Below are 27,209 nucleotides of genomic sequence, written 5' to 3' on the forward strand. Positions count from 1 at the left end.
AGAAAAGGAGGAAGAAAAACAGAATAATTAGCATTAACTTCTCAGACATCACAGAGCTTTTAAAAGGATTGAGATCAAGAAGAAATAAAGAGTATTAGAGAGGAAATTAGAGAAAACTTTTCTTTTGAAAAATTCACATTTGGTGCTACTTTGCAAGTCATGTCCATGGTTAGGTATATCTCAGAAGATGCCCTTTAATTGAGCTTGTTTATCTGTGATCAAAATCCAGCAGCAGCCTCAGATCATTTGGGGGTGCGCTATGCCTTATTGCATAAATTTCTATATGAAATTCATAACTATGAAATATTTTAAAATACATCTATTTGTGAGAGGCTTATATCATTCATTCATTCATTCATTATTCTTCTATTCAACAAATATTTATTGACTCCTATTATGTTCCAAGCACACTTCTAGATGCTTTGAGAAGCAGTCATGAAAAAAAAAGAAAAATTTCTACCACATGGTGTTAATTTCTGCTGAAAAGAGACACAGTAAACAGGTATGTAAATAAATATATAATGCTACATGAGAATTGGAACAATTCTGATAACTTTAAACTCTCCATGAAATATAGGCTAAAAAGATTCCTTTAAACTATTTCATAAATTTTCTTTTTTTATTAACTATGGAAACTTTAAATAAATACAAGGAAGAAAATAAAATTGTCCAACTTGATAGAAAACAAATTTACCTATAGTTTCATCATGCTACCCTATGAATGTACCAACTTGATATTTGGGGCAAGAGGAGATTAATGTATTTGGTATCTTACTTTTCTTTACCATTTTCTGAGCATTTTTCTTTGTTATTAACAGTTTTCAAAAATATGTTTTTAATAGCTGCAAATACTATAGGCTATATATAATTTTAATGTTTTTATTATTTTTGACAAACTTTATGATTATAAATTAATGTACATAAATCTTTATTTGCATACTTGATTATATCCTCAGCAGAAGATGCATAAAGTGGAATCACTTAGTCTATATGCATGTGTATTTTATGATACTTGATGTATGTTTCAAAATAGACCTATACAAAGATTACATTTTCTTACTATTATTGTAGTATTGATACTATTATAACATTCTGAGACATTAAGTAGACTTAAAACATCCACCAAAACTGCACCTTGGTGCCATTTTAAATTATGTATATATCTATTTATTGGTGAGGTTGATTTTTTAAAATATATTTATTATGCATCCACCTTTCCTTAGTGGGAATTCTTTGTAACTTGCTCTTTCTCCTGTTTCCTCTTAAGCCATTAGTGTTTTTCTTTTGATATATGAGATATTTTCCATATGAAAGATATAGTTGTTGAAATTTTTCCAAATAGTCATTTATATTTATCCTTTCAATATTTTTGCACTTGAAAGTATTTTTATGCATTCGATCTTATTGATCTTTGGGTGCGGTGGTTGCTTCTGTTCCTCTTAAAAAAGCTTAAAAAAGCTCCTCTATCAGTAAAATATTTCATATGTTCTTCTAGTTTGTTTTTAAAAATAATTTTACTTTTTTATTTAGTCCTTTAATCTCTGCATATTTAATTTTGGTGCAATGAGGCTTAATTTGAGACTTTTCCAAATTGTTCATTTTCTCACGACCTTTTGTTAATAAAATAATCCTTGCTTTCCCCCCTAGGTCTGTGATACTTTCTTTTTCATTTGTTAAATTTACACACACACACACACACACACACACGCACGCACACTCACACGCACACGGGTCTGTTTCAGGGGCTGCATTGATCTGTTTGAAAGATTCTGGTTTTAAGATTGGTGGTAGTTGGTGGGGCTGAGGAGTGACGGTTCGGGTACTCTTTGCCCCGAATGTTACAAAATCACACTAATTCTTGGTATTGTCTTGATGGAACGGGAAGAGCAGCGGTGAGGAGGCCTTTAGGACCCAGGGGAAAGCCAGGCTGGGTATAGAAGGACCGAGTCTCCGGCGCACACGCCTCCTACCAAAATCACAGCCCCGTGGAGCCGGGGCTCTCATTCACAGCTTTCTAGAGAAATCTGAGCCCGAACCTGCCAGAATAGGGGATCTCACCCACTCAGCTCAGCAACGAGGACACCTGCAGAAACACATTCCTAAAGCAAGGCTGAGCGGCTGTGTGAAGGTATTTGTTGCCTCTTTTCTACCTTCTGTATTTGCAGCGCCTCCCCGCCTTTCCCCCCAGCTCGTGCGATGCCATGGCTGCGGCGATTCAGCACTCGGGTGCGCGGACAGCTCCCATCCGCAATCCCTCCGCTCTCCATCCCTCCGCACCCCACTTTCCACGCCTCCGCGGTCCATCCTCCTGCTCCCGGCGCCCGCTCAGCCTGCGCTCCCTCACACCATCAGCACCCCCATCTCTCCACCATCACCGTCATGCTCTCCACCATCACCAGCGCCGTGACTACAGTCCACACAACTGTGTCTTGTCACTTAGACAAAGCCCGAGGTCCGCAGGGTTGAGCAAAAGAACCCAAGTTTTCAGGCACAGGAAGGAAAGTTCAGGTGGACGACACCCTTGAAAACAAAGAGACGCCTGCTTGAGAGAAAGGGAAAGTGAAGCCAGGACACGGAGAGACCCAGGGCAGGGGGACAGATGGGGCACTTGCCAGACACCAGCAGTTAGCCAGCTGCCTTTCAGCAGATTAGGGGCTGTGTAGTTCAGGAAATTAACATGGCCTGGGGTGTAGCGTTATTCCGGTAAAAGAGATATGTAAGCTCAATCCATGTTTCTGGTTTTCCAATGGAGAATCACCAGGAAGCAGGGTGGGGGTGACTGATGACTCATATTCACCCACACATGCCAATTTTCCTTCCTAAGCGTTTATTACAGAAACTCTGGAATTAAGTTTTTTACTGAAATGTTTTGTAAAATGAAGAACCCAAAGATTAACTCTGTAGCCAGAGTAAAAATTAAAATATTGGTGATTGGTGACCTAACAAATGTGGCTCTCACTGGAAAGTGCTATTTGCTCAAATGTCTCTTCCTGTCTACTTATTTCAATTTTCCCAATCTTAAACCTCTCCTTGAAGGAGAGAGGATAGACCCCTTGCCCAAAAGGCCAAAGTAGTAATGATATTCAGAGCAGATGGCCTGTCTTTGTTCATCACTAGTCAAGGACTGACTCGGATTTGGAAAGCGAGATTTTTGTGTGCTTTCTCAGTAATCAGGCGATAACACCATTTTCCCATAATAGTAAAGGGTAATAGAGTGCAAAAATTGAAAAAGCATTTTATATAACTGTGTTCTGCGAGGCTCTGTTTTAGAGTGCCATCATTTTCTATCTTAGCTGAAGGGAAGTTGGAACATCTTTCAAATATCTTGAAGGTCCAAACCCAAGTCATAGCACCTCTTTAATTTATCCAGGATCATCTATTTTATAAGAGCTGACAAACATCAGAAAATAAGTACCTGAGCTTGTCATAAATAAAAATATTTCAATGAGTAACCATTTAATTAATCATTACTGAACAGCAAAGTGTTGGGTGGGTGGTGTGGGTTGCTTTTTTTTTTTCATAAAATTAACATCTTAATTAAAAATGAGATGAATCACATTTTCATAGAAGAATGGTGTCAGGTCACATGTAACAAGTTTAAACCAGAGCACAGAAAAGCCTCATTTAAAATTCACTCTTGTACATTTATTCTACTTCCTTAAAAAGAAAAAGAGTCAGTAAAGCAAGTTTTGTCTAAACTGGCTCACTAATTTTGTCAGAAATAAAAAAACAGTCATGAACAAGTAGCTCCTGAAAAAAGTTTTGAAGAAAAATTTACACCAAATACTCTTCTGGAATGAGTGATAGTTGCATTTTTTCAAAAGTTACTTACTGCTATTAATTACATAAACATTGGCATAATTCGATTTGCCTCTAAAATTCACTCACTTTTGAACTCAAACTGAGAAAACTAGTGAAAGTATCTAGTGAAATGGTTTTTAGAGAAGAAGAAAATTTGCTCATATGTACCATCCTTAGGTTGGTAATGTTCACAAGACCCCTCAAGTCCCAAAGAAACAAGATTCTTAATATTCCCTTATCTGCTTGCAAATAGTGGTTCATCCCAGATAATTTTTTAAAGTGTACATGTTGCCAGTTCTAGCTGCTTCAAACCAGAAACCCAGGCCAGGAATCCACTGTCTCCAATGCTGCCGTCTTCCTATGCTAAATACAATTTTCTGAGGTTGGGGAAAATTTCAAAACAATGCTGCTTTGGTGAGATTTACAGGCATCTGTCTCAGAAGTGATGACTTTCTTTGATGAAATATTATGATAGGCTTATTAATTTTTATAGAGTGCTACTATCCTGGCTTCTTCTTCTATTGTCTTTTCTATTAAGGGCTATTTTACTTTTTCCAAATTTTCATTAACATGACTTTCGCATTTTTATAATGGATTTAAAGGTGAATCAAAAACATATTTTCCATCAGAGTGGTATTATACACTTTTGTAAACATGTTCCCAGAGGGGCATATTCCTTCAGAATCATGGAGTGTAAAACTGGTAAATTTTTATCTCCCAAAAGGAAGAATCAGGAACTCTTCAGAACTAGTGGTGTCTGCTCACTTTTGCAAGCTTTACCAAAGAGCACCTTATTAACCCTGCAAAGTCTATTCGTGACTTTACACACTTCCTCAAAGCAGAGTCATCCTTAGTTAATGGATTCAGACTTGGATTTTCTCTTCTTTCCCATTATATGGTGACTGAGACAGGAGGTAACACAGCAAAATGAGTATATAAAATATGAAGTTTGGTTGCATATCATCGGCCTAGAACATTGCCAAGGAGATCTTTCCCTACATTTCACCCTTCTCCCAAATTTTTATTATTTCAATTATTGTTCATTTTATCCAGATTTCACTGGAATAAATTTGTTTCAGAAGAAGATCCACAAGGTGAATTACTTCAAGTCTGCAATCCCCTAACATCAATCCCAAAAGTTATGTCACTCTAGAGAGAACCATGCTTACTTTTCTATCCAAGTTTGCTTAACAGAAGTTTGTCTTCTTCAGTTTGATTTTTCATGGATGTGTAAATCAACTGGTGACTCTTCTTTCTTCCCCCCAAAAACCCTTTAATTTATTCAGTTAATAAGTTCATTGTTCTTCACTACCTCTGATGCACCCTCACAGCCCTTTATCATATCTTCTCTGGCCAGGTAACCCAATCCTCTCCCTTTTCATGGACATGTTATTGCATGACAGAGAGTATCAGAGAAAATTTTCTGTGTAGGAGGCTAATTTTCTATAATCTTTTTTTCTTCCTGACTTCTGAGTCAGCAGGAATTTTCCCTATATGTGTTTGAGATTATTGCTTTTGTCTTCTGGACCCTTTTAGCCATAGAACCAATTCATAGATATTATGCAAAACCAACTTTCTCTATTCCTTCTCCATGAAATAACATCATGTCAATTCAGCTACTATTACTGTTCAGATGCCATACATAAAGTTCCAATCTTTATATGTGCCAAGTACATAGTGTATTCAGTGTTCATTATTGTGTAGTTTTGGAGGAAGGGAAATTGTGGGCCTAGAAATGGCAAAGGTGCTCACGTTATATATAGGTTTTATAAGTAAGAGACCTCTAGTTTGATGTGTGGCCAACTAAAGAGAAAAAAACACATGAGATTCTCTTCTCTTTCCTTTCCTCCCTTCTCTTTCTCCTTCTCTTCTCTGAGCATTTTTGCTTCCCCCATTCCTTCCTTTCTTCATTGCTTTTTGTTGACATATAGAGCACGCAAGCATGTGTGCAAACAATTAATGGAGTAATCTGATAAACTTTTAATGAGTACTAGTATACCAAAGGAGTGAGCTGTCCACAGTGTGAGCTCTGACTTCAGAGATAATTAACTTACCTTTCCCACCCTTTTGATTCACTGTGAATAGTCTAGAGCAGTGCTTCCCAAACAATGTGCATACAAAGTGCCCAGGAATTCTGGTACCCATTCCACTGGTCTGGGTGAGTACGCATATCCTATACTCCCAACATCAGTCCCTGGATGCTGCTGATGAGCAGCAAAGAGAACAAACGCTTTCCTTCTTTTTTAAACATTCCCACCTAATGTCTAATTAGTAAATAATGACACACATACTAAAACAAAACAAAAACCATTCCAAGTTTGAGGCCCTCATAGCTGAGAAATCATAGCTGTAGTTGAGGAGCAAGTTATACAAAAACCCCTTTTATTCCCATCTCACCCATGTATACCGTATGTTCCACCTTCACTGGGCAGTTTTCTTAACTTGGATGCCTGTGGCTGACATCATGTGCCTAACCACATCCAGAAGAAGGGTCCCAGTCACATCAACATGATGGGGAAAATATGGAGAGGAAAAGAGGACAAGTGGACTTAGTGGCCATCTTTAGGGGACCCCTGCCTTTCTTCCATTTCTCTAGATCCTCTTCCTCTAAAGAGTCTGTTCTTAGAGATATGCCCTCTTCCCTGAATGACAGAGTCACATGTTTATTTTTTCCTTCCACATCCCACTGACACTCCTAAGAAGCACAACTAAAATTAAATTTTAAATGGAGGCATTGACTGCCAGTGACTCCTTATGGGGATAGTTTAATAGCATAGAAAGACATTTTAGTCTAATTTTCTATGTCTCAATAAATTTTTCCCTGTAGATTGTCTTTATTTAAAATACAGTGAGGTATAAAGTAAACACTACTTCAACTAAATATTTTTCTACAGTAAGGAGGCAGAAAAATCCCATGCCTTCCTTGCAAGTTGTCTTTTCCTTCAAATCCTTGTATTATTTGCCCCAAAGCAAACTAAAAGAATAAAAATTGTGTAGGTTGTTCTAGGAGACAAAACACAATCCTCTGTCAAAAGGTCCATCTTCAGAGTCCCAGACTGCTAATTCTGATCTAGCATTGGTTTGGGGTAGAAGTTCTCAGTGTCTTTATTCTGATGGAACTCATTCCAATTTACTTTTCATCTTTCTTAAGAGCAAGAACAAATGGGAGCAGATGACTGTGCTTAGTTGCTATTCTAAAGGGTGCCAAGGGAATTGACACAATGAATATTTATGTGGCAAGGGTAAGCCCTGGGCTAGGACTGAGTTAAAGGTGATGGAAATTTGACTGTGAGCCAGGGGCTAAATTCTGGTCAGACTACACTTTCAGATGATTAAAGGTCTCCCCTTTATCCTTCTAGAATTCTCTCCCTGCCCCCGGTATAGCTGGTTCACATCTGCAAGTTGGGTGATGTTTGATAGAATGCCGATGGACTGGGAACCAATTTGTCACTCACAGGATTTATGCTCCTTTGCCAGTACTTATGCAGAGAAGTCCTACATGCCCTAATGGTCAATTTCAAATTCATCATTTGGAAAAAAAGACTTTTCTGGTTGGCACCAAAGAATGTTGCGAACAACTAACATCCGAGGATTAAATGTAGGTACTACTGGCGTCAAAGGAGCATATCATCTTTCAGGAAAGATTTCAAATACAGTTGTGCTTTAAAAAAAAGATTTTTGCTCGTTGTGATTTTCAATTTTGGTCTAGATGTATCAGCAACATCTATTTTTATTTCATTCAGTATAAAAATTCCTTTCAGCATTCATAGGGGAAAAACATATTCAGTTAAAAATTTTGAAGTAAGATTTTAGAAAGATGAAGAGCTATAGGGGTTAACCTATTCAATATACATTTATAATTTGGGGACATAATTTTCATACTTACCAATGGAGGAGGTCGCTGATTAGACTTTAATGTGGAATGTTTTATCCCTCAGATTCATTTTTCATTTTTTTCTTATAAAACAAATATGGGTATAGTTTCTCATTTTATATTTGTATTAGTTTAAATTGATGTGTACTCAAAATTATTCTTTTGCATTACTAAAAATATCCAAAAGCAATAAATATTTTAGGTATTTTCATTATTTATTGATGTTCTTTGATATTTCAAACAAGATTGAAGCTTTATAGATTTTATCTTTCTGGTCATGACAACAGCATACTTGTTCCTCCCCAAATCTGGCCAATTTTACAACATCCTTTAAATGATCTTCTTTGGGACTGATGGGGTGAGGGTGTGTGCCTGTTGTGTGAATGAGTCATTGTGAGGGCATGAGTATCCAGGGTGGTGTAGAGAAAGGACCTATGCTGAGAGGCAGGGCGAGGTCATTGACAGAACATGGGCTTTAGGTCAGGTAGGCTGTGATGTGAATCTTCATTCTTCTAGCTATAATTAATCTATCTAAATTTCAGATTTATCCTTTCATTTAATAATTAATAACCCAGCTTAAAGTTTGGTGTAGAGATTAGATCATAGAACATCAAAGCTGTAGGTACATAATGAGTATTCAATGAATATTTGTTTTCTTCCCCCAATTTTTAACATCAGTTTATTATTTGACTTTAAGACAAGTGCTTAGTTGTTCTAAGACTCAATCTCTTTTTTACCTGGAAACAACAAAATTATGATATTAACAAGATTACAGTAAATGTAAAATGCAGCTTTTTATTTCCAAAGTACTTTTACCTACAGCATTTCATGTGATCCTCAGCATCTCCTCCGGAATTCTTCTTATTCTACCTATTGCAGGATTATTGTAACAATGAAGAAAGATAATTGATGTAAAAAGCCTTGAAATAATACATACTCACATACATATTCTGTAGACAAGGTCTGGTTATTTTAGTCTGATTGTTTCCCACTATATCTAATGAATGTGTGTTCTGAAGATAATGAAATAAATGAAAATAATAGATTATAAAATAACCAAAATCTATTTCATTTGAACTATTGTATTTTCTAAAATTATTTTTCCACATAGATTCCTTAGTTCATAAGTACTAGGATGTGTGTGTGTATGTGTGTGTGTGTGTGTGTACACAAATACACCTTCTTAATATTAGATTTTTTAAAAAAGATTTATTTATTTATTTGACAGAGAGAGAGTGAGCATGCAGGAGAGGGGTAGAGGAGGTAAAGAATCTCAAGCAGACTTCCCACTGAGCCCAGAGCCCGATGCAGGGCTTGCTCTCACAACCCTGAGATCATGACCTGAATTGAAATCAAGACTCAGATGCTTAACTGACTGAACCATCTAGGCACCCCAACACTGAATTCTGTATAAGGGGAAATATACAAATAGGTTTCTTCTAATGCGAACTTGAGATGAAGTGGGAATCTTGAATCTATGGATACCATGATTTCAAATATTGTGACATAAAGACTCATCTTTCCTCTCTCTCACACAAAGCACAACTAATATTTCAATTTCTAGTTCATTAGAAAAAGCATGCATTAGAAGTAGAAGTTAGCTGCTTCTACCTTGGGCACCCCAGAGGGTGTGGTAAGTTACTCTCCATGTATTTGTAACAATCTCTACATAAAGAATCATTTGAGACCCAAACAACGAGAAAGATGATTTCTGGGACTCACTCATATGAATCTGCCTAAAGTGCCCCCTTTTGATTATCAAGCACATTTCAGTGACCAGATCATGCTTGGCACTCTGCGAGGTATGGCAAAGTATCAATCTTTCAAATAGAATGGCAGGATCTTTGATCTGGCATTTTAGTCGAGGGGAAAATACACGAAAGAAGAGCAAACATTTGTGATGGCTGGAAAAAGCATAGACAGTTAGATTCTTAAATAACTTCAGTCCTCTAGCGATGAAGAAACAAGAACTAGATTGAACATCTGTAAAGCTTGACGTTAAGCTACCCAAGAATGTCTGTGAGCAGCTTCAGCATGTTTAGGTTGACAGAACAGTAAATCTAGAAGGAATTTTAGTAAAGGACAGTAAGTTTCTGAGAGGGAAGGTGACTTGCTGAAGGCCCCATAGCTCTTTGCTGTACCTAAGAAGCAGAACAGCACAGTAGGAGAAAGCATGGGACTGGAGAAAGATTACTTGGTCTTAAATCCAATTTCTGCTGGTTAGTAGCTGTATAACCTTGAGAAACTCATTTAACCTCTTTATGCCTCACTTTCCTCATCTGAAAAATGGGGACAATAATACATTCATTTCATACAGTTGTTCTAAAGATCAAATAATGTAATATATAAATAGATAGTATGTAAGTGTGTGGGACATAATAAATACAGTTATAACAAATAATAAAGTAAAGCTATTATTACTATTCATTCCAGTAGGACAGAAATCCACTCCTACTTCTTCATGTGATACCAAGTATGATGTATCTTATCATACTTGTTTGACCAATTCAGAAAAATTGAATGAGAACCAAGTCCTTCACATGAACAAAAGATGACAGTCAAGTGAAAACTCTGCATCCTAGAGAATATTCTTGAATGGTATAGCATTTTTAGCCTTAAATATTATCCATTAGGGGCACCTGGGTGTTGAGCACCTGCCTTTGGCTCAGGTCGTGATCCCGGGGTCCTGGAATAGTGTTCCTCATCAGGCTCCTTGCAGGGAGGCTACTTCTCCCTCTGGCTATGTCTCTGCTTCTCTCTCTGTGTCTGCATGATAAATAAATAAATTCTTAAGAAATATATTATCTTTTTTTTTTTTTAATGATAGGCACGCAGTGAGAGAGAGAGAGAGGCAGAGACACAGGCAGAGGGAGAAGCAGGCTCCGTGCACCGGGAGCCTGACGTGGGATTCGATCCCGGGTCTCCAGGATCACGCCCTGGGCCAAAGGCAGGCGCCAAACTGCTACGCCACCCAGGGATCCCTATATTATCAATTAAAGTTGTTATTTAAATAGCAGATTATTCAGAGTTCTGAACTAAGCGTTTGCCTCTAATGGAAAATATCTGTTTCATCCAAAGTGACCCTAGCTTGGGTGTTCTCCCCAGAAGATTCTACTGTATACTGAGGACAGAATAAAGATGTAAATTGAAGCAAATTTATTTGAGATATTATAGATTGGAAGCATAGCTATGTGTGGAAGTGGGTCATGAAAAATGCAATCTCAGCTCTCCCCTTGAACCTGTAGTAATTGATCTCAGAAACGCTGTCGAGTTCCCTGAACTGTAAAGGTATGTAACTTGCTCCCAGAACCTTTAAATCTTCTGAAGGGGAAAAGCTATTGCTACGATTTGTGCTCTAAGTATCCTGTGCCATGGCTTGGAACTGTGAACATCACCCAGCATGCTTCAGAGAGGCAATGATCTGAAGTACATTGTGCCTAAGCTAAATTCTCCTGGAAAATTAAAAGTCAACTGCAACACTGTAATTTAAGGAAAATAGTTCCAGAGGCGCCCAAGAGAAGGGGAAACCATTCACTGATTGAAACAATGATTTGACTATTTTCTTTATTCATATACTCTCTATATATTTTGGGGCATCTACTCTGTGGTAGACACTGTTCTCGGCACTGAGGATAGATGGTGAACACAACAAAGTCCTTCTACTCATACAGGTGACACTCTGTGGGTCAGGCACTGTACTGGGGACACACAAATGAGTGAGCTCCAGCTCTTCTATGCAAGAGTTCAGACTAAAGAAGGAGAGAGGGAGATGGCAAGGAAATGATGTGATTGGGGCATTGGAAATGATTGGGATGGCTAGTGACCTGTGAAAGTCAGTGAGGGTTTCCTAGAGAAAATGGTGTCCAGATGACTTCTCAAGAGTGAAGAGGAGTTCATCAGTGGTCATTCTTTGTCAAGGTCCACAGATGTTAGGAGAAGCTTCAAGTGGCTCAGTGTGGCTGCATGGCCAGGTGGTGAATCTGGAGAGAGATAGGGACCAGATGGTGAAGAGTCTTGGAAACATTATTATGTAGTTTTATACTTTATCCCAGGATAATTGACAGCTATTGGCCAATGTCAATCAAGGAATGACATGAGCAGGTTTCAATTTTTTTTTTTTAAGATTTTATTTATTTATTCATAGAGACAGAGATACGGGCAGAGGGTGAAGCAGGCACCATACAGAGAGCCTGACATGGGACTTGATCCCGGGTCTCCAGGATCATGCCCTCGGCTGCAGGCAGTGCTAAACCGCTGCACCACCGGGGCTGCCCATGAGCAGGTTTCAATGACAATACAGAGAATGCACCGGAGAAGGGTAGGGTTGGCAGCAAGGGAGCCATTGAGAGAATGTTGCAGGGCTAAACAGACAAGGACTGATGTGACCAAAGACAGTGAAAATAGATGGAAAAAAATGGGCAGATTTAAGAAATATTCTGGAAGTAATTGTCTGGAACTGGGTGGTAAAGGAAAGAGTGGAGTAATAGTGGACTTACAGGTTTCTAGAATGGGAAACTTCATAGAAGATGACATCAGTCACTAAGAGATGGAGATGGAGGAGCAAATTCAGGATGAGGAACTATGATTAGTTCAGGTTTAAGCATATTGAGTTCATGGTGGATAGAGAACATTTATGTGGGGTTTGAGAAGGAGGTCTGGTATGTAGCCTGAAGACTAGGAGAGAGCTATAGACAGAAATTATATTACATGTAAGGTGGCCAAACCACAGGACAAGGTCCTAGAAACACTACACTGAAGTGTTCACAGAAAGAGAAGACAACAGGAGTCAACAAGGCTGAGAGAAAAATCTGGAGTCAGAGAAAGTGAATGGGAGAATGGGAGAAAGAGTTTCTTTTTTAAGATTTTATTTATTCATGAGAGACACACAGAAAAAGAGGCAGAGACATAGGCAGAGGGAGAGGGAGAAGCAGGCTCCATGCAAGAAGCCTGATGTGGTACTTGATCCTCGGTCTCCGGGATTACGCCCTGGGCTGAAGGCGGATGCTTAACTGCTGAGCCACCCAGGCATCCCAGGAGAGAGAGTTCTAAAAAGGATGAAGTCATCAATATCAAATACTGATAGAGTTCACCCATAAAGAGTACGGAGATGTGTCTATGGCATATAGGAACAAAATGATCATTCACTGTAGGGTGACCATCTGTCAGGGTTTGCTTAGAACTGTCCTAGTTTATGGCTATTGTTCCAGCATTATTATTATTATAAGTGCCCCCTCATGTCTAAATTTGGATGGTAAATTATATGATCAGCCTGCTCAATTGGTTGTTGGGAGCAGTAAAGAGATATTGCTGTGGGTGTTGGGGTGAAGTGGAAGAGGAGATATCCAACAAGGGAATTTCTGAATGGGTGTGGTAAGCTGCTAGATAGGGAATTTTAATAGCAGATGAACATCAGGCTAGATGGATTTGGAAGTTTCTTCCAATCCCAGGAATAGTTAATAGCATTATTTTCCAATTACCATTCTAAGTCCTTAAAATCAGTGAAAATCAAGACTTTGTTTTATTTCTCATTTTCACATGTTACAGAGCTAAATGCTGTTCTCTTACAAATTATTGTACACAGCCAACATTTGATACACAAAATTTCTATTATTTCATTATCTTGAAAATGAATGCCAGTTACCTGAATTGTTCTTTATGTCCCCCCACATCACAGTACAAAACAGAAACGTGTGAGCTGACGGTCTGCCTTAAGAACTAACTGGTAGTTCTAAATTAAACAGAAGAATAATTTTGTCTTTTAAATCATTTCGTATGATGAAACAGTACCAATAATAATTAGGTCATGAATAAATATTCTGCCTCTCATTGCTAATACCGTTGACCTAGGAAAGCTAGGAAAGAAAAAATAGATGGCTCCAAGTTCATTTACACCTAGTATGGCTTCTGATTTTTGCAACTTCCAGGTTGGACCAAACAGATGTCCAAGAGCATTTATATTTAAAATGAGAAAGATGCAAGTAATATGAGGGCTCCTCTGTAGTGTAGAAGCCATAAGAGATGGATCTGAGGAGATTCAGACAATCATTATTGTTAGTAAAATGATATATTGGGACAACAGGGAAATTATATAAAATGGGAGGCTTTGTAAGCCTGTATGGATATTGGCACAGCAGGGAGGCATCGAGGGTTTCAAGTCCCTTTGCCTTTCCTATGGAAGAGTAACAAAGGCAAATGATAAAGCCGCTTGTAACATCCACATGTGAGCATCCTTTCTCATCGCTGTTGAATTTGATTATGGAAGATCAGGTTTCCAGCCAAAAGGCGACTGCCCTTCCCCCCTTCCCCCAGCCGCTGTTAGTTCAGTTTTGAATAATTAGGTACCTGTGGGGTTAGGATAGAATGACCTTTAACAGTCTCTTTTTATTGTTAAGATGCAAATGACTGCCTTTTAAAAAGGTGGGGGGGCAGGAGTATTTCTGTGAAAGGTACTTCTGTTTGAGAAAAGAGGCTATCAGAGAGCAATAAATTGTACAGCAGCCATAATTTCTAGGCCTGTGAATAGCCCCATAAAGCATGCTGTAGCAGAGAGGGATCTTTCTCTCTTCTACTGTTTCTTAGAATAATTAATGAAAGAGGAATCTATTACTCATTGACCATACACTATTATGTTAACTGGTCAGTGTGACTAACAAGTTCCCAAATATATTTCAAATATTTGCATCTTATGCATACAGGCTGTCAACAATTAAATTCTGCCAATTGCATGATTTTAAATATCATTCACCCTTTGCTCTTTGGACACCTAATCTAATCAAACCCACAGCACAATACTGCTTTTCTATCTAGGTTCCAGTTAATTTGCCCAGACTTTGTATCATCACTGTTTTGTCTCTCTTGTGTGCATTTGTTTTGCAGTAAGAAATGGTCTCAGTTTTGCTTCTTTTTTGGATGGCCATCACCACGTAAGACCTGAATGTCCTACTGCTCTCCGAGAACAGAAAGAGGACCTTCTATCTGTCTGTTTCAGTGGCAGCTTGGTAGTAAAAAACCCATTGAATGGGCCCCGATCTCAGCAGACCATCAGGTGAATGGGACCAGTCTCCCTTCTTTCAAAATACCAGAAATTAAGCACTTGGAAAGGAGATTTGGCCAAGATGACCCATTTACAGGCTGGACTCAGTCCAGAGACTATAGAGAAAGCTCGCCTGGAACTGAATGAAAACCCAGATGTTTTACATCAGGATATCCAGCAAGTCAGGGACATGATCATCACCAGGCCTGACATTGGATTTTTACGTACAGATGATGCCTTCATCCTGAGATTTCTCCGAGCCAGGAAGTTTCACCAAGCAGATGCCTTTAGACTCCTGGCCCAGTACTTTCAGTACCGCCAGCTAAACCTGGACATGTTCAAAAACTTCAAGGCTGATGATCCTGGCATTAAGAGGGCTCTCATCGACGGGTTCCCTGGAGTGCTGGAAAATCGTGATCACTACGGCAGGAAGATTCTTCTGCTGTTTGCAGCCAATTGGGATCAGAGTAGGTAAATGTAGATAGTGTCTTTACTTGGTTTTTCTTTTTCATAAGCATACTTACTGCATGTTTGGTGCTATATGGCTTTCATTTTTTAAAAAATGCAAAAAATTTGTGATTAGTGAGCTTTCATATAAAAAAAAATACAGTCCACACAGCCACAAAGGAAGGTTTAAGGCCACAAGATTACTGTCATCAAAAGGCAATTCCAGATTCATGGTGGTAGTTTGGAACAATAGAATCACAGTGTAGGATTGTAAGACACCTTTGAAATCATTATTCTATTCGTCAGAGTGGGTCATTTATTTTAATAAAGTTGAAAGCTTGTCTTCTAAAAGAACCATATATTCTGTCTTTCGTGTTCTCATCTCTAACAACCAAAACAACAAAAATGGATTCAGTAGATGGCTTTAAATCAAGTGTTTTCAACACATAAATAATTGCTTGGATCCTCTCCATGATTTTAATATCCTATATTTCTTCTGAGTGCCAGAAATGCATCTCTCTCTGAAAATCCTATAAGAAACCACAAACTCAATATGTCCCAAACTGAACTCACCATCTTCCCCAACTATATCTGCCTTTCCATCTCTCCAGTCTCTCCAGCCAGAAATCTGAGTGTCATGCTGAGCTGCTTCTTGCCTTTGCTCTTCACATCCACTAAATCGCCAAATCCCTCCCCTTTCTTCTTAAAACCTCTCAAATCATGTCACCTCTCTCTTGCTCCCAATGTTCTTGCCTTCGCTTAGGTTCTTATCATTTCTCACTTGAATTTCTACAACAGACTCTTAACTGGCATCCCTGCCTCTGATCTACTCTCTTCCAAGCCATTCTAGTCTACATCATAGCTGGAGTGACCTTTCCAAAATTCTGCGATGTCACTCTGCTGATTAAAATTCTTTAGTGACCTGCAAGGCCTTCAAAGTAAACCTTGCATATTTCCTGCTGTGCTTCATCTTCTGCCCTTTTGGTCTCTGGTCCAGGCAGAAGGTACTATAAACATTGCCTTAAATAGCTGAAGTTTCCCTGTGCCTCCAAGCCTCTGGACTTGCCTCATCAGGCATTGAAAGGAGAGACCAACCACCTCTTCTCCCAATTCCGATCATCCTGGACACAGTCTGCCAATTGATTCACACTCATCTTTATGCTTCTTCCCTGTAGAGTCTTCATATACCCCTCAACCCAACCCTTCTTAGTTAGGTGCCCTTCCTTTGTTCATATTTCCATTAAAGCATGTCTAATAGAGGTATAAGAACCTTTGCTATTGGGGATCCCTGGGTGGCTCAGTGGTTTAGTGCCTGCCTTCAGCCCAGGGCGTGATCCTGGAGACCCAGGATTGAGTCCCATGTCGGGCTCCCTGCATGTAGCCTGCTTCTCCCTCTGCCTCTGTCTCTGCCTCTCTCTCTCTGTGTCTCTCATGAATAAATAAATAAATAAATAAATAAATAAATAAATAAATAAATAAAATCTTTTAAAAAACCATTGCTATTACAGCTATTATTGTGGAATACTTACCATATACTCTACTGAGCACTTATATTATAAATGTATTTATATTGTCTCATTTAACCCAATGAGAACTTTTCATGAAAGATATTATTATCCATATGTTGCATTTGATGACACAAGACTTTGAGAAATTAAGTAACTCACTCAGTGTCACATAACTAGTGAAATATAGACTGGGAGTGGAGCTCCAATAGTCTGACTCAAGAGCAAGTTGTCTTAACCTTATTTTACTGTAATTGTGTGTTTACTTGTGTCCTCTTTCTTATTCCTCCTCCCAAGATAACAAGTTCCTTGAGGGTAGGAGACTGTCACTTTCATGTTTATCTCTTTGGTACACAGCACAATGTCCAATTGATCTGAATGAGAAAGAATGCATGGATCAATCTCCAAAACCTCCCCTGTGACTTTAGTTTTCACAGAAGTATCATCATGGAAGTGTTTATGGTGCCTGGTGAGACATGGGTTTAACTTTAAAATATACACCAAAGAATCCCTCCCCAATATATTAAAAGGAATTTCTAGGGTGGCCCTTTATTCATATCATTCCTCCTCCTCTTAAAAATGATAATATTGTAAGACACCTTAGTAACTACTGGCTGTTTTCTGGTTGATAAATTGGGGTTGGGCAACTTAATCCTGAAAATGTATTTCAGGGTTTTAACACCATCGTTCTAGAGTTTCATCAACTCTGCACCTGAGCTGGAATGCTTTTCTGTGTTTCTACTCTGTTAACACAAGGTCCCTGCCAAGAAAGAGCCTATTGTGCAATCCACTGTCCTGCAGTTTGCAAACATACAAACGGCTAACTCCCATCTACCATAGGAGAATTCCTTCTGAGAAACACAAACCATCAACATAGGGCATCAGTCTTAGGCCAGAGAAAACAGCTGTTCTTTTGAGAATGGCACATTAACATTTTGGATTTTGGAATAAGACAATTTTGATAATTCTGAAGAATATCATGCAGACTTCATTTGCGCTTTGCTGTTGTAAGTGTTCTAGAACTTCCATCTGCTAAGACACTAAGTAGTGATTTACACATAAAAAATACATCATAGCAAAATATCTTATTTTGTATTAGCATTTGGTCCATATGTATCTCAAAATGGGTTAAGAAGTAATAACACATAGTAATAGTAAGTAGACTTGAATCTCCGAGAGAATAATCCAAATGTTTATGATTATGATAACCTTGAACAAGTTATAGGCCTCTGTTCCATAGTTTTCTCAAGTGTAAAATAAGAAGCTCAAGCTAGGTAATCCCTGAGACACCTCAGCTCTAATGGCTCATGAATATGAAGCTCATTGAGCCTGATCCTAGGGATGGATGGAAAGGGATTTTAAAATTCACTTTATAGCTGCCTAATTCACTAGACTTTTTGAAGTAACTCTCTCTCTCTCTCTCTCTCTCTCTCTCTTCCTCCCACCCTCGCCCCAACCCACAAAGGCTGGGTCTATTTGAGGCATTTTTTTCAAACTATCAGAACTATTTGTTCCAAATATTTTGATTTCAACAAGAAGGTAAATGCTCAGGCTATCCATTGACAGCCAAGGATCATTAGAAGCAAACAAACCTCAGTGTGAACCCAGGTGCTGTCATGTGCTTTCCTGGTTATATGACCTGGGACAAGCAACTTCTCTGAGACTCAGTTTTCTCATCTGTAAGGTAGAGATGATAGTGATGTCTATTTAATAATGCAGTTGGGAGGATCAAATGGAAAAATGCACTTAAAGAACACAACTCATTGTTTGGCACATGGTAAGCACTCAATAAATATTAGCCTCTAGTATTAATATTAATATTATAAAACATCCCACTATAAAAATAATCGAGCACAGACAGTAAAGAGACAAAGCTAGAGACAAGAGTACAATACTTGAAAATGAAAATGGGCCAGTGGGTCTGGTCTGCCTGCTTGCCCGTCCTAAGTACTTCTTTGTTTCTCTTTAAATATGTTCCCTGTCACACAAACCCAGCCTAAATGGGGCCCGAAAGGCCTAGAAGAATTGGCACAGCTTTGCAAAATGATTACTTCACTCTCATTGGACACCTAAGATGACTGGGAAGTGATTTGCATGTCTCATATGAAAGGTTTACTGAGATTAAAATGGTTATTAATATTTATTAAAACTATGTAAATCTCATTCATCTACACTCAGACACCGTGAACAAAAGCGCAGAGCGGTGAGTGGTAGGGAGAGCTGTCCTCCAGAGGTACACAGGGGGCTCTGTCTGCCTGGGTTTGGTGTGCCAACTGAAGTGCAGGAGCGCTGGGCTCCCCGAGCATAAACTGGCCTCCTCCAGAAATTGGGCCTCAGCGGAGAGCTATGTGGTTTCTGTATTTCCTGAGGTTACCAGGCTGAATTGAAATGAGTTAGATGAAATCAGCACTCACAGTTATTCATAAAACAAAGCAGGCACTTTTCCGGTCAGCAGAGTTGACGTTTCAGCTCACCTGCTTGGTATATAATGGAGACGTATTAGGGGGACACCATTGGTCAATGAGCCCTTAATCTTTCTCACCTGAACTCAGTTTGCTCCTGAAGATCTGATAAAAAAAGAAATCCATTTCTTGTTTCTTTCTGGTTCCCATACTTGTACTTGGTCATACAGCCTAATATGGCCATGAATGACCTCCCCACAGAGAGGGAAGAGTGACCAAAAGGAGCACATCTGTTTTTCTTGGATTTGACTAAGCTAAGAGTAAAGCTTGGTCAAGTTATTTTACTTTCTGGGGTCTCCATTTCATTAAGTGGAAATGGGTATAATATTCTGGCATGTGGAGCTGTGGCAAGGATTAACCTCAATTGCCCTACTTGATGGTGTCCAAGAGGTGGAATAGAACAGAAACTCTGAAGCCAAACAGCCAATTTCATATCCCAGCTGCCTCCTAACCAGCCATGTGATTATTCACAAGTTGCTTAAATTTCTATTATCCTGTTTCTCATCTGTAAAGTGGGGGTGATGATGATCATAGGGTTAATACTAGTTGGTGTTCAACAAAAGGCAATTGTTTCTTAAGAAAAAAAAAAAAAAACTCCAATCAGGCAAATATCTAGGATACTGGATCACAAGATGTACTTTCCAAATCCAAATGACAGGATTTGAACCATTACCAACTTTCCTCCACCTGGAAAAGTATAAGAAATGCAGCGGAGACCCCAAGTTGCCATGCTTCAAAGTGCTCTAGGGTAGCTCAGTTGTGGCTGGTTGGCTCTGAGAAATTACCTGGTCTTAGTGTCCCTCCCTACAGTGTTTATTACATCCTCAGGCTACAAGAAAGGTGTTTGAGAAGGAGGATCCAGATAATAAAAGCCCTACAATAGACTACAATAGTATCCTTTAGTGCTATGTGTAGACCAGCTGGTCCCCAACTACTTAAATGGGGGGAAAAACAACTGGAAATGCACTGAAAGTCATAATAGATAAAATGACACTGGACATTCTTTTGTCAGTGTATTGTTTGTGTCTCACAGTTTAAAAGCTCAGAAATTAGCAATCAGGTTGAAAATTAGTTGGTTCTTTCAGGAAGCTGGGGCATCCAAAGGAACAGCTGAGTTAGGGCAACTTAGTCAAGTGAGAAGGGGGCTGATGGATGATTTGATTACTACCTACAAGAATATAGAGTTATTACAAGAAGGCCATGAATTTTTTAAAAAAGATTTTATTTATTTATTCATGAGAGACACAGAGAGAGAGAGAGAGGCAGAGACACAGGCAGAGGGAGAAGCAGGCTCCCTGTGGGGAGCTCGATGTGGGACTTGATCCCAGGACCCCGGGATCATAACCTGAGCCAAAGGTAGACACTCAACCACTGAGCACCCAGGTGCCCCACGAAGCCCATGAATCTTGTAGGCTCTTTTTCCCCACCATACAGAACAAAGCCAAAGGTTTGGATAGGAATGCAAGCAACTAGATGGAAAGTTAGGGAGTTTGAGCCAAGACTTCAGACCCAGGTCAGCACAAGAGTTTCTGACTGTGGCATTTTTTTGCTGTTTAAAATTTAAGGGGGAACCAAAGCACTCAGTAATCAAAATAAATTATTTTGTCCAAAGACATTTTTAAATCAAAGTTAATGCAAAAAAATCCATGATGAACAAAATGTCAAAATTTTAAAGAAGGCAGGATAAGACCTTTAATTTTTTTTTCTTGTGCCTTGGGCTCCAGTATGGTTCAGCCAAGCACCTCTTGGGCCAATCAGATTTCAAAAGAGAAAAGACTTAGGTTGGCTCCTGGTCGATTGTATTAAGTACGCAACACTGGATATCTATATACTACAACAGTTGCACAGAACCTTATGGTTCACAAGCATTTCCATGTACATTCTCTGATTTAATGTTCATTAACCATTTGAGGAGTATCACTAAGGGACAGATGACAAAGAAGAGGTTTGAGGAGGAGAAGATACTTTCTAATCAAGGAACTAAATGACTCATCAATGGGAAAACTTAGGCTCAGAGCTTCTAATTCCAAGCTCCAGAGACATCTGGAGCCAATTGCTCAGCCCCTGAGTGATTAGATATTTCAGAACATCCACAGAGCTTCTGAAAAGCTGTGAGTGGATTTCCTGGTCGTGGACGCATGCGTGGATGAGTGCAATGAGTCACAGTGGACAGGATCTGAGATTTAGGGGCAGTGATTCCTATAAGGGGCACAATGGGTATTTGGAGCTGCTCAAAATGCATAGGGCTGACGACCGTTGTGGAATGTTTAGCATCCCCTCTCCCAGGCACTGTGGCAATTGAAAAGGCCACCTTCACATTTCCAAAGCCCTTATGGGAGCTGGAGTCCACTTTGAGAACCCCTGATGAGGAGTGTCTCAAAATGTCCTAATGCCAATGTCAATAACTATCCTTTGTTAAGCACCTTTGTGCCAAGTGTTTTATATATATATATATAATTTCCAATCCTTACCACAGACCCACAAAGATCTACATGGTGTATAGGTAATACATAACAAAGATGGAATTCTTCCCTGTTTTGTCTAAACAGAAATGCTATGCTTTTTCACTAAGCCCTAGCTTTGGCCTCATTCCTACTGAACTTGAGTTTCCAAAGTCTCTTACAATCAAACTCTGAATCACTGGTATGTTGCTAAATAGTAGTGTGGCTCCAGAGTCCAAATTCAAGATTTTTCACACCTTCTCCTCAGCTCCCTCTTCTTGCCAAGAGGCACTGGGAGGCTCAGGGTATACAGTAAGCCATTCCTTGTGCATGCATCCTAAGGGGACTCAGGCAATGAAGAATGTGCCTGAGTACAGTGCTGTGTACTGAGTACAGTGTTGTGTACTGCAAGGGCAGCTGAAAAGCAGCTGATTGCAAGGGCAGCCCGGTGGCTCAGCAGTGTAGCGCCACCTTCAGCTCAGGGCATGATCCTGGAGACCCGGGATAGAGTCCCACTTTGGGTTCCCTGCATGGAGCCTGTTTCTTCTCCCTCTGCCTGTGTCTCTGCCTCTCTCTCTCTCTCTCTCTCTGTGTGTCTCTCATGAATAAATAAATAAATAATATTTTTTTAGAAAAAAGAAGGTGACTGCAAGAGAAGTTGAAATGATTCTGGAGGCTCAACGTCAAGGGCCTGCCTAGTTCCCTAGTATGTAGGAAGAAAGAAAGCAGAGAAGGACTTATTACTTCAGTTTGAGCAAATTCAACAGCAGCTGGGGTGCTGACCAATAGACCAGACTTGTTGTTCTTCTGTGTAATGAACCCAAGCCTCATTCATCCCTTCAAGCACTCAATAAACATCCTGAACAGCTGCAGTGGCCCAGCTCTGTGAGAGCTCCTAGGGGTCCAAAGGAAGCATTTCTGCTCTGAGCTCAGGCTCCCAGGACAGCTTCCCACATCAGTCCCCCCCAATCCCTCCAGGCACTCAATGACTGGAAGATAAATTCTACCAGCGTACTTGACCTTCTCGCCTTTCCAATTCTGAAAGCAAGGACACTGTCATATTTACTTTATAATGTAGAAAACAACCTGGAATCTATCTGTTTTTAGGGACGGGTGCTTTTCCACTCACTATTCTTTCTGGGAAGGCATTCAGCTGCTCCTCGTCCCCTCATGCCAGGCAGTAATTTGTTTGATGGATATGCTGGAGATAGCGAGCTTCTTCAGACGTCACAGCTTATTGCTGACCTGTGGCAACCTCCAAAGGGCTGACGTGGCAAATGTCCCGACAGCTCTGTGGCGTGGTTTGGCAGTGGGAGATGAACAATAAGAAGGTTCTTTCTTCTGATTAAAACCCCGAGGCAGTAGGTGGGATATAGCTCTTCAAACTATAAATAAGCCAGTTGATTGAGGTTCACCTTTAGCTTTTGCAAGAGCACGGAAGAGCTTTTTATAAGTAGCAGGGGGTCTGTGCCTCATTCAGTTTGACTGCCTTCAGTGTGACAACTTGTGACACAAAAGGGGACAAATTTCTAATCCATGCCGGGTATTGGTGAGGTGAGGAGAGATGAGGTAGGCCAAGTGGATCTTACGACTCTCAACATGGCCTGGAGGTAACCCTCCTCCCCAGACCCTATTGCCTATTGAGAGAGGTTCAAGAAAAATATTTCACCTTCTGTTCTTCCTACAGATACATTCCTGCAATGCTCTGGGAGTGATTAGCTTTCCAATTGTTTTAAGCTCGGAAATGAGGAAAAATGAACTGAGGAGGGTTATTAAACCACAAAATCAAACTTGCTTGCCAAGTGCTGACCATGTGGCAGGCAGCAGGCACTATTAATATCTATATTTTGTAGATGATAAAATTAAGGCTCAGAGAGGTTAGATAACCTATCGAGATCATGCAGCTAAGAAGTGGCTAAAACAAGTGGGATCTCAGATCTAACTCATTTGTCAAATTTGGGAACCACTAAGACATTCAGGAGGGCTCTCAGTGAGATATCAGTAAGCAAGCAAGCTAACCCCAGTCCCTTCAACAGGGGAATCCTGTTGACACATACTCCAATCTCACAAAAACTTGACAAATTAAATGTTGAAAATCCTATCAATTCTCTTCCCTAATTATTTGACAGTGGTAACAGTGATGACAACTTTGATTTTTCTTTTTTTCAATCCCAGCTCCACAGAATGATCTGGTTATTGCTTGGAATATGTTACCAACGGAGGTATCAATATGAGCCTGACTTAAAATAGTGATTGAAGGCCCAACCTATTCCTTGCATTAGTGCAAGTGTCCTATGGAGGCTTTCAGTTGGCGCACAGAACCCCAGCTCTGTAGCTTGCTTGCTCTGTGACCCTGGCACCATCTGTAACCCATGATTTCCTCACTGTCTGGTAATGATCATAGGTACTTTGCAGGGCTGTGAGGATTAAATGAGTTGCTAGACCAGTAAGGGCTCTGGCACGTAGGGAACCATTTCCTTTCTTAACCATAATCCAAGTGGTTTTCCCACTCTTATCTCCCTAATCCAGGGGCTAAAACGCCCAAGATACGATTCCTCATGCTGTTGAAATCCGTTATAAAATAGACTGTATCTCTGTTATGTGCTCCTAAAAAGCCAGTGATTGATGAGGGGATGGAGCGAGGAGAGTTTATGTCGCTTCCTCGCCCCGCTGGATGAGGATACGGCTTGTCATGTGAGTCAGCCAAACAGTTCTTCAAATATTTCTTTTAAATCCCCTCTGTCCTCCACACAACTCCTTATCAGACATTCCCCAGAACTTCCACGCTAATTCCACTTAGTCCAGGGCTCAGCTGCTCTCTGCCCACTGCCGTCATCCGCTTTCGACTGCGCTTCGGCCCTTGGAGGCTTGCCTGTTAGAAGCCACCTCCCCTATGGCTTGAACAGGGCCTCTGCTCGGAGATAATGCAGCAGTGTCCGCCCCTGCCTCCCTGGGTGGCTGGCCCTCCAAGACATGTCAGATGTCACAGGGTCCTGCAGCATGGTATAGAAGCAGGGCGGCTTTGCAGGGAGAAGGGGCCACGAGGACCGGGAGAGCAAGCTTTTATTGACAGCATATCTTTCCAGGCCAGCTGTTCCTCCCAAATTCACACTTAAAAGCCCAGGAGTTTAGAAGACACGACCCTCATTACCTTGTAGATAGAAAAGTCTCCTCCAATGGCTAGAAATTTGAGAGCCCAAGAATAACTGCCTCCTTTTTAGGGTATGGCCAATACTGAGCGTGCTCTCAATTACTTGACTTGAAACCATGCAGCAGTGGGGGCATGACCCACGTCTGCTCTTGTAAAGGCCAGTGTCGGTAAGAGAGGGCACGGAGAATGGATATTTTTTTAAGCCTGGTGTTGCCTGTGCGCTGCGCTCACTGTTGATTTTCTCATGAATAGACCTGACTTCTTGAAAGAGCGCATCGCAAGAGATGGGGCCTTTTCCTGAGCAGTGCGAAGCTCTCCTGGGCAATTATCTGCTTTCCCCAGTTCTCAGGAAACCAGGAACCGACTTCTGATCCGCCTTACAAGGAGGATGCTGTAGAGCTGAAAAGGAAGCCCTCAGGCATCTGCCCAAACATCCATCCCCCAATCCTTGAGCCCCAAAACTCAGCTCTTTAAGAAGCCACCAGCTCTCTTGCCTTTTAAATATGGTCCCTAGATAATCGGTCCTGAACGGGGATGTACAGAACCTTGAGCAGCTGCCGTGATTAAACGCCTGCACTTCGCTGAGGTTGTAAATCAGGCTCGGAAGCCATTTATTGTGAGTGTACTATAAAGCAGGAGAAGTTATTGCTACTCTACTGCAAAATGTAACATTGGACAGGAAAATAAAGAGAGGGTAAATTTTGTTGCGAAGGCTTTAAAGTGATGTGTTGTTTTTTCTTTGCACATTCTCTTCCTGTTTCGCATCATTTTTCTCTTCTCTTGGCCTCTAATTCTTCCCTATCTCCAACACACCCCACTGAGTGTCTCTGGATCTAATTTCGAATAGGGTACTCCCACAAATAACACCCAGTGCCTTTGGGGATTCGAGAATGTTCATATTAGTGATGTTCCCAGGCATCAGGCATCTTCTTGTGCTGTATTATTTAATTTAATCCACACAGCCATTTATGAAGGAGATATTATTATCCTTGTTTTAAATAGAGGGTATTTCATCTGGACCAAATCACAAGGCTGGCTAGTGGCATGGTCCTGAATGTTTCTCTTTTTCCTTCTTCATGATGCCTGATTATATTTGGGGTCTGCTCTTGGGGATTGTGCCACTTAATCCCCTGCTCAGGGGTCTTTGATGGCTCTTTAATAAAGCCAGTTCAGTCTCTTTGCTACATATTATGCCAAAGAAAACCTTAAGGATTTGGCATCACTTTCCTCATCCAAAGTCAAATGGCTCTCCCTCCCCTACCCCCGGTTCTTTTTTTTTTTTAATTTTTTTGATATTTATTTATTTATGATAGTCACAGAGAGAGAGAGAGAGAGAGAGAGAGAGAGAGAGAGAGGCAGAGACAAAGGCAGAGGGAGAAGCAGGCTCCATGCACTGGGAGCCCAACGTGGGATTCGATCCTGGGTCTCCAGGATCGTGCCCTGGGCCAAAGGCAGGCGCTAAACCACTGCACCACCCAGGGATCCCACCCATTCCCCCAATCCACCCTGGTTCATCCCAGCCCTCCCCAACCATAATTCTGTAGTTCCTCCTACTCAGTCTTCATTCCTCTAATGAGGTGTGCACGGGCCCTCCAGGAGCACTGAGAAGAGGCATCTTGGGGGCATGAGCTGACTTGAAGAAGTAAGATTAAACAGGTAGAGGGAAGGAAAGGTGAGGGAGGCTGTTTGAGACAGAAAGGGTGCACTTGGCAGGGACCCAGGGGGAGAAAGAGCCTGTCTCATCTGGAGATCCTTGGTGGGTTGGTTGCGTGGAACAGAGACTAAAAGCGCTCACGTGGAGAGAGATGAGCCCGAGGAGGTAGACTGAGGCCAGGAATTACCCTTGTTTGCTGGAAGGAATTTGGGATTTAGGCTTAAGAACAAACCAAGTCCTACTCATCTTTCAAAGCTCATATTCACACTAAGAAGCTTTGCCCCCATTTGGGGCAGCACTGATCTCTCCTTTGTTCTTGCCTGAATGCCCGTCACACTAATCTTTGCTGCACACTTTTTCAGGCTTCAGGGAAGCTCCTGGAACCAGCATGCTATTTTTTTCTTCTTGGTATCCATGGGTACAGAGGAGGGCTCAGTAGAGTCCCCTCGACAGACTTGTGGGAAGAAGTTTGGAATGATGGAAATCCCACACAGAGTGGCTCTTTCTAGACTCTTGCCAATGACAATACTCTTGTTGAGAGGACTGGAGTTGCATGCAGTTGAGCTTGAGAAGAAGGAAGGAAGAGACTACCCTTGGTCCAGTGATTCTTAGCATGATAGAAGGGAGGCTAGAGACTGTTGTAGAAGCATCAGGAGCAACTCAGGCCCAGAATCGGAGCCAATATTGTGGGTTCCCCAGGGAGCTCTATCCACTTGTGTGACTTGAACTCAGGTACCGATCATCTAATAAGGATGTGAAGTACACAATTGCCATCATTTTCTCTCATCTCTCAAATTTTATATTCTTTTTTTTAAAAAAGATTTTTAAAAATTTATTTGAG

General features: G+C 40.5%; 1 protein-coding gene across 1 annotated transcript in view; it reads left to right on the plus strand.

Moving 5' to 3' along the window:
* Positions 1–1,949: 1,949 nt before the first annotated feature.
* The window catches only part of CLVS1 (clavesin 1), a 175,213-nt gene continuing 149,953 nt past the window's right edge, over positions 1,950–27,209 (plus strand). The window contains exons 1-2 of the mRNA XM_038579380.1: positions 1,950–2,128; positions 14,552–15,179. Coding sequence (XP_038435308.1) covers positions 14,725–15,179 — 455 coding nt within the window. The 5' untranslated portion in view covers positions 1,950–2,128; positions 14,552–14,724. The remainder of the gene's footprint in view (positions 2,129–14,551; positions 15,180–27,209) is intronic.

Source organism: Canis lupus, chromosome 29 (genome assembly GCF_011100685.1).
Source record: "Canis lupus familiaris isolate Mischka breed German Shepherd chromosome 29, alternate assembly UU_Cfam_GSD_1.0, whole genome shotgun sequence".
NCBI classification, from domain to species: domain Eukaryota; kingdom Metazoa; phylum Chordata; class Mammalia; order Carnivora; family Canidae; genus Canis; species Canis lupus.